The sequence below is a fragment of the Pelmatolapia mariae genome, linkage group LG10_11 (assembly GCF_036321145.2).
Source record: "Pelmatolapia mariae isolate MD_Pm_ZW linkage group LG10_11, Pm_UMD_F_2, whole genome shotgun sequence".
Lineage (NCBI taxonomy): Eukaryota > Metazoa > Chordata > Actinopteri > Cichliformes > Cichlidae > Pelmatolapia > Pelmatolapia mariae.
This window is the reverse complement of record NC_086236.1, coordinates 38,654,118-38,666,784: the sequence shown is the minus strand read 5'-3', so window position 1 is coordinate 38,666,784 and position 12,667 is coordinate 38,654,118. Positions and strand designations below refer to the sequence as shown.

Sequence of the window (12,667 nt, the reverse complement as noted above, 5' to 3'; positions counted from 1 at the left end):
TCAGCTGCATGAAACAGTCTGTAAGGTCAAGTCCACCAACTGTTCCACTGACGCTATTCCCTCTCGTCTTCTGAAACAGGTCCTGGACTCAGTTGGACCTTTCCTTCTGGTCCTGATCAATGCCTGTCTCAGCTCTGGTTGTTTCCCAACACTTTTTAAGCATGCTGTTGTTCAACCTCTCCTCAAAAAGCCTAATCTGGATCCATCTATACTCTCTAATTATAGGCCCATCTCCAATCTGCCCTTTCTGTCCAAAGTATTGGAACGAGTGGTCTTCAGGCAGCTCCAGTCATTTTTAGACAACAACAGCCTCTATGAGAAGTTTCAGTCTGGTTTTAGAGCTCGTCATAGCACTGAAACCGCCTTACTGAGAGTTTTTAATGATTTGCTTTTAACTGTAGACTCTGGTCGTGCTGCTGTCCTAGTAACCTTAGACCTGACAGCAGCCTTCGACACTGTCGATCATAACATACTGTTATCCCGCCTAGAACACTGTGTCGGTCTGCAAGGTACTGTTTTGAAGTTTTTCCAGTCCTACCTGGATAACAGGAGTTTTTCTGTTCACCTTGGTGAACTGTCATCTCCCAGAGCTCCTTTAACTTGTGGTGTACCTCAGGGGTCCATTCTAGGCCCCCTGCTGTTTATTTTGTATTTGCTCCCTCTGGGCGATGTGCTGCGCAAACATAATGTGTCCTTCCACTTTTTTGCTGATGACATTCAGATCTACCTCCCTCTGAGGTTAGACTGTAAGGACTCTTTGCAGCCGTTATTCTCCTGTCTGTCTGACGTTAAGACTTGGATGGCTCTTAACTTTCTACATCTAAATGAAAGTAAAACTGAAGTCATTGTGTTTGGGCTTCCTAAAGACCCTAACCCTTCTTTTGATTTTATGGGACCCCTAACTTCTGAATGTACTTCCTCCATTAAGAGCCTCGGTGTTACTTTTGACAGTGCTTTTAAATTTGATAAACAAATCAGCTCCGTAGTCAAGGGATCTTTTTATCACCTATGGATTTTAGCTAAAGTCAAGTCCTACCTGTGCAGGAACGATCTAGAAAGGGTGGTCCATGCTTTTATTACTTCACGGCTGGTCTACTGTAACTCCCTTTATGCTGGTTTAGATCGTTCCTGTTTGCATCGCCTCCAACTGGTGCAGAACGCTGCTGCTCGCATGCTGACCGGTTCCAAAAAGAGAGACCACATCACTCCGGTCCTGTGCTCTCTCCACTGGCTCCCAGTTGCTTTTAGGATTGATTTTAAAATTTTACTGCTGGTTTTTAAGGTTCTTAACGGCACTGCACCTCCTTACCTGGCAGAGCTTCTTAGCATTTACTGCCCCAGGAGATCTTTGAGGTCAGCAGACTTGATGCTTTTAGATGTTCCCAGGTACAGATTAAAGACTAGGGGAGAGAGGGCTTTTGCTGTGGCTGCACCCAGACTGTGGAACAGTTTACCCCCTCACATCAGATTCTCCACAAGCCTAGGAACTTTTAAAACTGCTCTTAAAACTCACCTATTTTCACTGGCTTTTAGCAAGGTTTAACCTATTGTTTTTAATTTATTGTTTTATCTGTGAGGTATTTTATGTACCTGTGTTTTATAGTATTTTATATTTGTATTTTATTGTACAGCACTTTGGTCAGCCTCGGTTGTTTTTAAATGTGCTTTATAAATAAACTTGACTTGACTTGTCATTACTGTGACTGAAGTCCTGCTAGGTCGACTCTTGTGGTATTCACTTTTCTACTATTTCGCCTACAGAACTAAAGTTTGAATTCAATCTCACAAGATGTGACTGAAAAGCAGACTTTCAGCTTTAATTCAAGAGGGTTAAGAAACTACTACACTAACTGTTTAGAAATTATGGTCATTTTAATATACGGTGTGGGTCTTCTACCAGCCACCCCAGTAAGGGAAGGTCTGGAACTGGCTGTCTGTTTAAAAAGTTCTAATCTCTGATCCTATGAGTATTAGCTAGTTGGAAATGCAGAGCTTAGGTGGCGCTGAGGAGGAGACTCGCCTCCTCAGCGCCTCCTAAGCTCTGCATTAGGTGGCGATTCTAAGTTTCATTCCACCATGAAGATGAAGAACTTCCACCATGTAACACTGTGAAAAAACAATGACCACTGCCAAGCCGTTTTTATTATTTGATTATTCCCCTCAACCACCGTGCAGGGTGTATATGAGTGCTCTGAATAAGGACAGAGGAGCTGGGATGGATGGATGGATATTTCAGGAGATGATCCAAGGTCCACGATTCTGTCTCTGACACAGCGATGATTGAGTGAATCTGGACTAAAGCACTCTACATCAGCCACACTGACCTTTTTCACACACTTTATTTTAGGTATGTGAGCTTTTGTCTACACCTGTGGTCTATAGAGTACTGACTATAAAGCCAAAATGATGAGTGGTCAGATTAAAAGCTAAACATAGTCTGTTATGTTATGTGCCCATTTACATCTAAAGTAAACACGTGGTCCTGCTTGTATATATTTATTTCATCGGGACAATGGTAAAGTAAAATGAAACTATAATGTATATAAGTGCCAGTGACAGTTATTTCTAACATGGCATGCTAACGTGAATCTGAAACCATCAGCTGCACCATCCATCCTTGTCTGATACATGAATATGAAATTTTAATTTCAAGTTTGTTTGGAGCTTGACAGTGACAAAGCAGACTTTGAAAGAGTGATTTTAAAAATAAATAAACCAATTTAGTACTTGTTAAAAAAGTCATTTGGCAAATCATATAAAATGTGGTTAGAAATTTCATTTTACAGAAGCACTGCTGTTGAGTGTCAGTTAGTTTTACTACTTTGCGCACTGCAAAGTCCTGAAACTACAATGAGGCTGCTGGCAGGTTAGCAAATATGGCCTAAATGTAAAGTGCAAAATTGTGTCATTTGAACAAAATGTACTGCTGTGTTTCCCTTTTCATTTTATTTCTCTGAAGATAACCTGTAACTGCAGTGCAGTACCTGTAATACCTACAGCGTGTTCTAATCGCTCTAATAGGATATTATGGTCGACAGTATGGAACGCTGCACTGAGGTCCAGCAGGACAAGCACAGAGATGAGTCCACTGTCAGAGGCCATAAGAAGATCATTTGTAACCTTCACTAAAGCTGTTTCTGTGCTGTGATGAGCTCTGAAACCTGACTGAAACTCTTCAAATAAGCCATTCCTCTGCAGATGATCTGTCAGCTGTTTGACAACTACTCTTTCAAGGATGTTTGATATGAAAGGAAGGTTGGAGATTGGCCTATAATTAGCTAAGACAGCTGGGTCTAGAGATCAGTTCCCAATTTGACGCGTGCACACTCGCACCTCAACGTGTGTCCAAGAAAAATCCATCGTGCCGCAAAATTGCATCTTTTCACGCGCGTGAACCGGAAATGTGGGAGGAATGTGGGAGGAAGTTGTGCCAGATGTGTTCTGCTGCAGATGTCCTCTGAATAAACACATTATCTTGTTAGCGGAAAGGTATTTGTACATCAGTGGGAAAATAACGGGACAGTAGGCGGGCTTGCTAGCTTTTGCGCGGCTTCATCGGGTCAGTCTGAAAATTAAAAAGAAGAATGAATGAACTTACCAGGTTGCCCAATCTCCTCACTTATGTGCCTCCAAGCTAGGTCCTTTTTATTCCTGTCTCGGTAGAAGTAGCAGCTAGCATCATATAGCTCTGGATGATTAGCCACGGCACTGATGAGCTTTTCCTCCATACTGAATGACAAATGAAGGGCTTTGGCTGGATCTGCCCCTTTGACCTAGTTACAGCCACGTCACCAGGCTCCTGATTGGTTGTCGCGATTTGACGCCGGAGTTCAGATTTTCCAACTCGAGCGGTTGGCGCGATACGCGCGTGTGCACAAAATGCAACACAGAATCTGACACGCGTGGTTTTCTTCGCGAGTCAAACGCGCCCCACGCGCTACACTGACGCGCGTTTCAGGCGTTTTGGCGTTTTCGCGACGCAAATCTGCCTCCGAATTTTCGCCGGACGCGCAATCGCGTGTCATCGCGCTCTTTCCATTGACTTTACATGTAAAACTGACCCTCTGGCTGCCTCTATCGCGTTCGGTGTGAACACACCGTAAGGCCCAGCCACCAGATGCTTACCCACGCTCTTTAGTATCATACTTTGCGATTATTCTGCAGGCGTCCCTGTGGTTCGAGTTTCCTGATGTACAATAAGAGGTAGTTGCGTTCAAAAACTAAGAGCTTTGGATAAGCTCTACTGGAGTCAGAAACTGGGGGGGGAAAAAGCAGCTTGAAAATCAAATCAAAGTTTCCCAGGGACTTTTCCTTGTTCCCAGTAATAAACTGCTTTGACTTAAATCATAACACTGCTTTGAACCTTACTGCCCCTGGGAATCATAACTCAGAGTTGGTCAGACACTAACTAGGGAGAAACGGAACGACAAACATTGTCATTCCTCACGTAGCTCGGGGGAATTTTCTCTGCACTTCAGACCCAGTCACACCCTCAGACAGTAATTTGGTTCATACCAAGGACAAAACTCCCCGTCCTGTTGTAGTCTGCAATCTTTTTATGCTGTACTTTTTCTGTTTTCTCACTTCCTCATTCATCCATGCTGTCGGCTCTTTACCTTTATAATGTAAAAAGCTTGGAGAAGGCTGCTGTTGTGGAATAGTGCTATGTAAATCTAATTAGAAATGCAGGAAGCGATGCTATAAGACTGGTGTTTCCTTGCATGCCTTGTGTTTTGTTTGGTGTTTGGATTCTGTAGGTGGGCGGAGCTAGAAGCCTCCTCGTCAGCGTGCTCCTGTGTGATTCCAAGTGCACGGATGCACAACGCAGACTGAGCAAACGAAATCATCCTACATCGCCTGGTTACAGAAGATGCGTAAACACATGACAGAAATAATTAAACACAACAACTTTGGATGGGTAAAATGAAAACGTAAAAACATTTAAATCATATTTCTTTGAAAGTGTCACAGACATCAAATGTTGAAAGTGAATTTTTGTTCTGAAAAATTTTTTGATCATTTTGAATTTGATGAATAATACACCAGATGTTTTCAGCGGATGACAGGTGTTGACTGCAGACGGGCCAGTTTAGCACTATGACTGTTTTCCAACAAAGGCATGCTGTTGTGCACAGTCGTTTGACACTGAATTACTGAAATATGCATCAGTTTATATATGTACATTATACCCCATCTCCAGTTATTTGTTGTCCTGTTTCAAAGTAAAAAGTGCATTAAATATTTGGCATTTGATACGTTTGTTTGTTTTTAATTTAATGTGGCTTAGAGGATTAAATGATCTGGGTTGGCAGGAATGTGGTTTGTTGGATAAACATGTAGAGAATGAGTCCACCAGGACAAGAAATCATGGCTGTTCCTCCATGAAAGACAAAGATTGATCACAATAAGGAAAAAGATGATGATGCTGAGAAACACTGGTGACTGGATGCAGGTGGTGAACAGGAAACACAGAAACTGAGCTGACGGAAATGATGGGAATGGCACACATGCTAATAAAGGAACTGAGAACAGACAGAATGATAAGGGCAGACATGAGCAGACCACACACTAATAAATCTGCTCAGGAGACGGTGAAGGCTCCAAACTCTCAATGATGACTTATCTAGCATCAGCAGCACCACTATTACTGCAAGAAGTTCAAGTTTCGGTATTAAATATTTATGGCAGTGTTCCAATTTGCCCCAAAGGTAATAAAGTGTGCTGCCAGCATCACAATCCAGCATGAAAGTGATAGTAATGGTGCTTGGCACGGTAGTATGCATATTGGTAGTTCTTCAGTGCATTCATAAATCTGTGGACACAATGTCGAACAGGATGACAAAACAAGCAGGAACTTCTGTTAACGGAAAAGGAACAACTGCATATGCAGACAGGTATCGAGCTGAGCAGGACCTAATCTGCAAAGACGAGTTATCTGCTGAGTTAAACTTTAATTCTGTACTAGCGGAGTTTGAAGCTCTTTACTGGAGGAGCAATGGCAGCCAAACATGAATTTACTGGTAGCAGACTCCACGGTGTTGCTTCAAGTTCAGGTAGTTCAGGTGAAATGCATCAAGACAGCTACAGTCATTTTTTGTACTGTATTGCACTTGGATTACATGACTGTAACATCTGATTCGGGGCTTTTTGGCGGGTTTTTCTTCTTTTCTTTTTTGCAGTGCAAGGTTTCAGTCAAAGGCTCACATGAAGCCCACGATGTTTAAATGTAAAAGCTGAGCCAGAGCTAGAGCTGAAGCAGTCATTCCACAATCCTTTGTTCTTGATGTAATGGTAACTGTTGAATTCAATGACTACTTGTGTTTAGCATAACTATGGCTCTAAGTAGTTAAATAATATAATTCACATATGAAGAAAAAGCTTCACTTCTTCATACTGATAGCTACTCGAGGCAGTAAGGACGGGGCCAACTAGAGGACATTAGGCACTCAGGCCACTCTCATGAAGTCTGTTTCTGGTCAGAGACTAAGTCAAAGCTGCTCTCCTAACTGCCTGTTTTCTGGAATCTCCTTCATCCTCTGGAGACTGTGCTGGGAGACAAGGCAAACTGTACGGCACGTGTTGATGTGCCGTCCTGGAGCAGACTACCTGTGCAGCCCGTGCTGTGTCCAGGTACCACCTCTTGATATCAGTAGTGAAACTGGCCTGAGCCAAATTCAGAACTAGTTTTAAAAAAAGTTAAAAAGATGAGCAGAGAAAAACATGAGTGTCCTCCACCTGTTAAACCGCTCCTGCTTTAGGGTTTGTCTCATTGTTGCACCTGTTGTTCATTTCATTGACAGCACAGCAGCTGAAACTGTTTAACACTCACCGCTACACAGATGTTTACCTGATTGATGCTACTCTGATTAAAATGTGTTTTCATTTTTCAACAGTGTAATTGGTCGTCTGTGAGTTTGTACATACACACATAAAGCAGAGCGACTCAAATCAATTTATTATGAAAAATGAGAGGCAAGTCCACAGACTGGTCTCTACATACAATTGCAGTAATACGATGAAATTCTGATTACATTCTAGTATTTGATCTTAGCCATGACTGAATACTGTAATCGAGTTTGGTGATTTCATTCACTAACATATTTCACTCAGATCAACTTTTAAGTGGGGAGATGATTTTTTGAATCCACAGCGCAGATTCCACCTCGCTTCAGCAGGTTTGTACTGTTTGTGTAACAGAGGGCAGTTTCTCCGTCTGACATCTTCTCAGCATCTTTTTCAGTCAGCTGTCGTCCCGTCTCACTGCACACGTCTAAGAATTCTTTTGCGGTACCTTGATGGTCACCTGAAAGCACGAGCAGGGTTTCAACATGTAAGAAATGTCTAATGTACACTGCATCACAGGGTACATCACATTTATTGTCATTATGTTACTAAAACATTACAAAACTTACTGTGATGCCCTTGGTGATAAAGAAAACAAAAGATAAATAAATACATAAATAAGATTTTTAAAAAGGGCAAAAAAAATCAAAAACAAAGGCAGAAGTCTCTAAAGTACAGTGACTGGATGTGAGTGTGTGTGCAGGGAAGCAGAGGGAAGGGCAGGTGGACAGATGGCTTTCACAGCTCTTGGCAGAAAGCTGTCCCTCAGCCAGGTGGTGGGGGTTTCTATATAACTACGCCGTGACCTAGATGGCAGCGCGGGAGAGCGGGGTCAGCAGCAATACGACTGGCCTTCCTTTGTAAAAAGCTCTGAGCAAACGGGGGGAGAGTCCAGCCCTCTTCAGTTTGCTGAGGAAGAAGAGGCTTTGTGGAGGCCCGGGAATTTGACGTTATCCCCTCACTGCCCTCGGATGAGAGGTGGGTGCTCTGTCCTCCTGGACCTCCTGTAGTCGACTATGACCTCCTTGGTCTTGCTGATGTTAAGCAGCAGGTTGTTCAACAAACAGGGAGAGGTGCTGGATCTCCTCTCATTGTTTGGTATAAAACCCACAACGTTTGTGTCGTCTGCAAACTTCAGAGTCGTGTTTGAGGAGTGCATCGCTGCACTCAGTGTTTTCAAAAAGTCCCATCCGTACTGTGACCTAATATTATATTTAATATTAAAGGATGACTCTGTTATCTCGTGTTTTTGTACATGGTGCAGAAACATTATTCCCAGTTATCAAATCTTTGACACAAATATTTGTAACTCAGGCTGACTGAACACAATAAAATTACTCTTCATGGGTTTGACAACAATCGATTTTATATAACTTAAATCCTTTCTAACATACTGCATAATAACAACTAATGCTAATAACTGAGTCTAATTAAAAGCTCAGCTGATATTACGACCCTGATTAGAAGACCGAGTTTAAGATATCCAAGGCCAAGCCTTTCCTCTCTAATCACAGAAGGCTGAACGATTGATCGTTTTCTGATCAAAACTGCGATTTCAGACAGCGCGATCATGTGACGGCCAAAGCTGCGTTTTTTTGCAGCGCTCCTGACTGACCCAGGATCTGTAGTGTTATTTATTTAGCAGAACCAGAAGACAGTTAGGAGGAGCCATAACACACTGTGACATGGTGTCTGTTAACACGGTCACCAAATACGATTCTTTTTGTATTGTACTCAACTGTAACTTCACATTACAAAGGATTTTTTGCACTACTTTAAGTTAAGACAGTCAAAAATGGCCCTTTTAGTTCTTCATTTGCAATAACTGTCATTGGTCAAAAACTTTAAAGAATGTACATGCATGTTTGAAACCACTTTAGTTTTCATCATACATTAGAGTAACAGCATTTATTGTTTTGATGATATGACGTCATTTTCTGTCATGTTTGTAAACGTTACTGTACGCTGTGAATTTTGTGCTAAAGCTTAATTTGAAGAAAATCATGAATTGAACCGAAATCGCAATATCTGCCAGAAAAACCGTAATTAGATCATTTCCTGAGACTCACACGCTCTCCCTCCTGTATCAGCCTCTAAGGCATACAGCCCACTTTGATCTTAAACAGCCAGACATATTTAACTGTTTTTCTACATAATAAAGAAAAAGCTGCTGTGAAAAAGAAAGAAATCTGTCAGCTTGACTCTTTGGACTTAAATTGGAAGAAATAAATGTGTAAAATACAAGTTACATATGCTGCATGAGATGCATGTATAGGCGTAGTTCTGGTAGCTCATTGTTCAGACTGCCCAGTTTTTGGCTGTTGTAGATTGTTGTAGTCATAAAGAACAGATTTCTATAGTAGTTGCAGAGGTTTTATTGGAGACATAATTAAGTGTTTTGCAAGTTGAAATTTTTTGGTACTAAATAGCAGAAATTTGGCTTTTTTGTCATTTTTGGGGGAAAAAACAGCAGCTGACAGCACTGTACACAACGGTAGACTGGTGCGTAATAAGCAAACAAATAACAGAAAACAGAGATTTTTGATGGGAACCTGGTCTCGAAGCACACAGAGATAGAGCTGTGCGATTTTATTGTGGTGGTAAGAGGGAATTCAATGTTTTTCAGATGTGTAGTGTGGTCTTCTTTTGCTGCTGGTTCAGGGAATTTTGGTTGGAGGGTGACGATGTGAGATGTCGGCTTCCTGCACCCAGTGGGCTTGTCCTGTACGTGGGATCCATGTTTTGTGTTTACATCTTTTTACGCAATCTGTTTACCTGCTCTTTAATCGTTTGCTGTTTTGGCTTTTTGTTGGTCGTTGAAATGGTTTGACGAGCTTTTAGCTGAGATTCTGACATTTCTGTGGATACCACACATGTCTATATTTAACAGATCTTCCGGGACATCACGATAAACTAGATGGACATTTTTACACTGTAGTTATAAATAACATTCCCTGCTATTTATAAACCATATTTATTATAGTATGATGCAACCAACATTCCTACCTCTGGTCTCTACCGCTTACTCAGTGTGGACTACTACTGATCACACTGCACCTTACAGCAGGTATAACTTGTTTACAACTGTATATATCTGTGTGTCTTTTATTCCTTTTATCTTATCTTCTGCCTCTCACCCCTGGTCCTGGGGGCACTGAGGGTCAAATAATTGAAATGCATTGTGGGAGATGTATTTTGCAGTCACTCTGTGCTTTTAAGCAGCATACAGTAAATTTATTTTAAGACAATCTTGCACAATCACTCGCAGGTCACATAAAATGATGTGGCGGGCCACATTTGGCTGGCGGGCCTTGAATTTGACACATGTGCTCTAAGGCTCAGAATAAAGGCAAAAGCTAATGATAACCTCACCTATGATTCCCAGCTTAAAGATATGAGATTTTGGGCAAGCATACATGCCGACACGGAGCCACCTATTCAAAGCCTGTAAGCACCAAATGGCAGCAGTGATTACCGTTTTAACTTCTGTGTAGTTGTCCAAGCCGTACTGGCCCAGCTCTCTGCCGACACCTGAAGCCTTGTAGCCTCCAAACGGAGCCTGAGCCCCAAACACGTCGTAGCAATTAATCCTGCAAAAGAACACACACAGGAACAAACGCTGATGTTAAACATAGCCTGAATGAATATTGAGCTACAGCAGCATACTGTGGACATCCAACCAGTGATGACGCATTGCTGCGTGATGTCCTTCAGCAGCTGGATTTGTAGGTGTTTGGAAAATAAAGTGCAGCTACACAAATAACTGGAAAACCTGGCCTTATTAGAAAAGTCAGTATTCCCCCTCATGTTTCAGGACAGAGAGTTTGAGAGTCCATCCAAGAGGTGAGAAATGAAAAGCCGTACTCTGACAGGCTCTCAGTGCACACACTCAAACACACAACTTTCCCTCCTCTGTGAATGTTTGCACATTAGTGATCCTATTAATCTCTCCTTACCAGACTGTGCCAGCACGAAGTCCACTGGACACATAGTTGGCTTTATCGATGTCCTTAGTAAACACGGCGGCTGCAAGCCCATATTTTGTGTCATTGGCTCTTGTCACTACCTCCTCGAGGGTTTTAAACTTGAAGATTTGCATCACTGGACCAAAAATCTGCAAGTCAAAACAAGAGAGACATAAAAGCAAAAAAGTATTTTAGAAACATCAACAGTAAGAAATTACCAGGTGTGTGTGTGTGTGTGTGTGTGTGCTAATTGCACGATGTAAAAGCCCCAGGAAGGCAACTTTTACGCTCTCAGCAGCCACGTCTGGAGCTTTGCGATGGTACCACACTTTAATCCTGTGAGCACTCCACAGTGACCCTCAGATGTTTGTGAAGCCAGACTGCACCAGTGGCAACAGACTGACACCTGAATTAAGATGAATCCAATTCAATTAGAGTCTATTTATGTAAATAATCCAGTCAGATCACAACAACAGTCGCCTCAAGGTGCTTTATATTGTATGGTAGACCCTACAATAATACAAAGATAACAGAGAAGTCTCAGATGACCCCCTATGAGCAAGCACTTTGGTGACAGTGGGAAGGAAAAACTCCCTTTTAACAGGAAGAAACCTCCAGCAGAACCAGGCTCAGGGAGGGGCGGGGCCATCTGCTGTGACCGGTTGGGGGTGAGGGGAGGAAGACAGGATTAAGACATGCTGTGGAAGAGAGACAGACGTGAATAATAACAAAGGATTGAATCCAAAGTGGCTTATAAACACATGCTGAGTGAAAAAGAAACACTCAGTGCATCATGGGAAATTCCCAGCAGCCTAAGCCCTGTTGCAAATTAAGTGGTGAGGGTCAGTGTGTTTGTCCTCACAGTGTAGGTTTACATGATTTTGTCTGGACTACTAGAGTACACTGATATAAAACAGTTACAATAAAACAGTTACAGTTATAATGGTTATTTATTTTCCATCCTACCTCCTCTCTGGCAATGGTCATGTTGTCCTGGACATCTCCAAACACAGTAGGCTGGATGAAGTATCCTCTGTCTGCAGCTATTCCTCCTCCACACATCAGCTTGGCTCCTTCTCTCTTGCCACTGCTGATGTATCCCAGAATCTTGTTGAATTGCTCCTGATCTATCTGGAGAGTTTATTGGAAGAAAGGGCATCGACTGTATGTGACGGTGCTGAGTACTCGACTCTGAGAACAACACAGACTTTATATATGTGTACCTGAGGTCCCTGCTCTGTCTTAAGGTCAAAAGGATCTCCTACAACTCGTTTCTTGGCTCGCGCCACACTGCGCTCCACAAACTCATCGTAGACATCAGCTTGGACATACGTCCGAGAGCCAGCACAGCAACACTGGCCTTGGTTGAAAAACAGAGCAAAATGGGACTGCTCCACAGCGTACTCCACTGAATCAGGGAAGAAACAGAAAAACTTTACATTCACTGGAGACAATCTTAAAACAGAAGCAACACTAAGATTCTTAGATTGTCCAGTGGTAACATTATAGCAATCACTGCCACAAAGCAGAAGACTTTTATGTATCCAACTGCTCAGTCCTAATAAGGCCTTAACAAAGTTTACACAAAGATGGGAAGAAAGTGTCTTCAACAATAGGATACAGATTTCTAAACATACTATATACAGTGTGTACTGCACAGTAAGTCAGAGGACGTACTGTCAGCATCAGACAGGATGATGTTGGGGCTCTTTCCTCCCAGCTCCAAAGTGACTTTCTTCAGGTTGCTGCTGCCTGAAGCCTGTTGGATTAGATGACCCACCTGACAGACAGAAGGAAAGGCAGAGCTATTGCTATTCTACACTGCTACTTATGATGTGAGCATTAAAATTCACCAGGCA

The 12,667-nt window shown here is 42.3% G+C and overlaps 1 protein-coding gene across 1 annotated transcript in view; it reads right to left on the bottom strand.

Moving 5' to 3' along the window:
• Positions 1-6,938: 6,938 nt before the first annotated feature.
• LOC134635715 (aldehyde dehydrogenase, mitochondrial-like) overlaps positions 6,939-12,667 on the bottom strand; it is a 29,582-nt gene continuing 23,853 nt past the window's right edge. Inside the window, exons 8-13 of the mRNA XM_063485191.1 lie at positions 12,486-12,588; positions 12,032-12,216; positions 11,775-11,939; positions 10,800-10,957; positions 10,319-10,433; positions 6,939-7,303 (exon numbers count right to left, since the gene is read on the bottom strand). Coding sequence (XP_063341261.1) covers positions 7,271-7,303; positions 10,319-10,433; positions 10,800-10,957; positions 11,775-11,939; positions 12,032-12,216; positions 12,486-12,588 — 759 coding nt within the window. The 3' untranslated portion in view covers positions 6,939-7,270. The remainder of the gene's footprint in view (positions 7,304-10,318; positions 10,434-10,799; positions 10,958-11,774; positions 11,940-12,031; positions 12,217-12,485; positions 12,589-12,667) is intronic.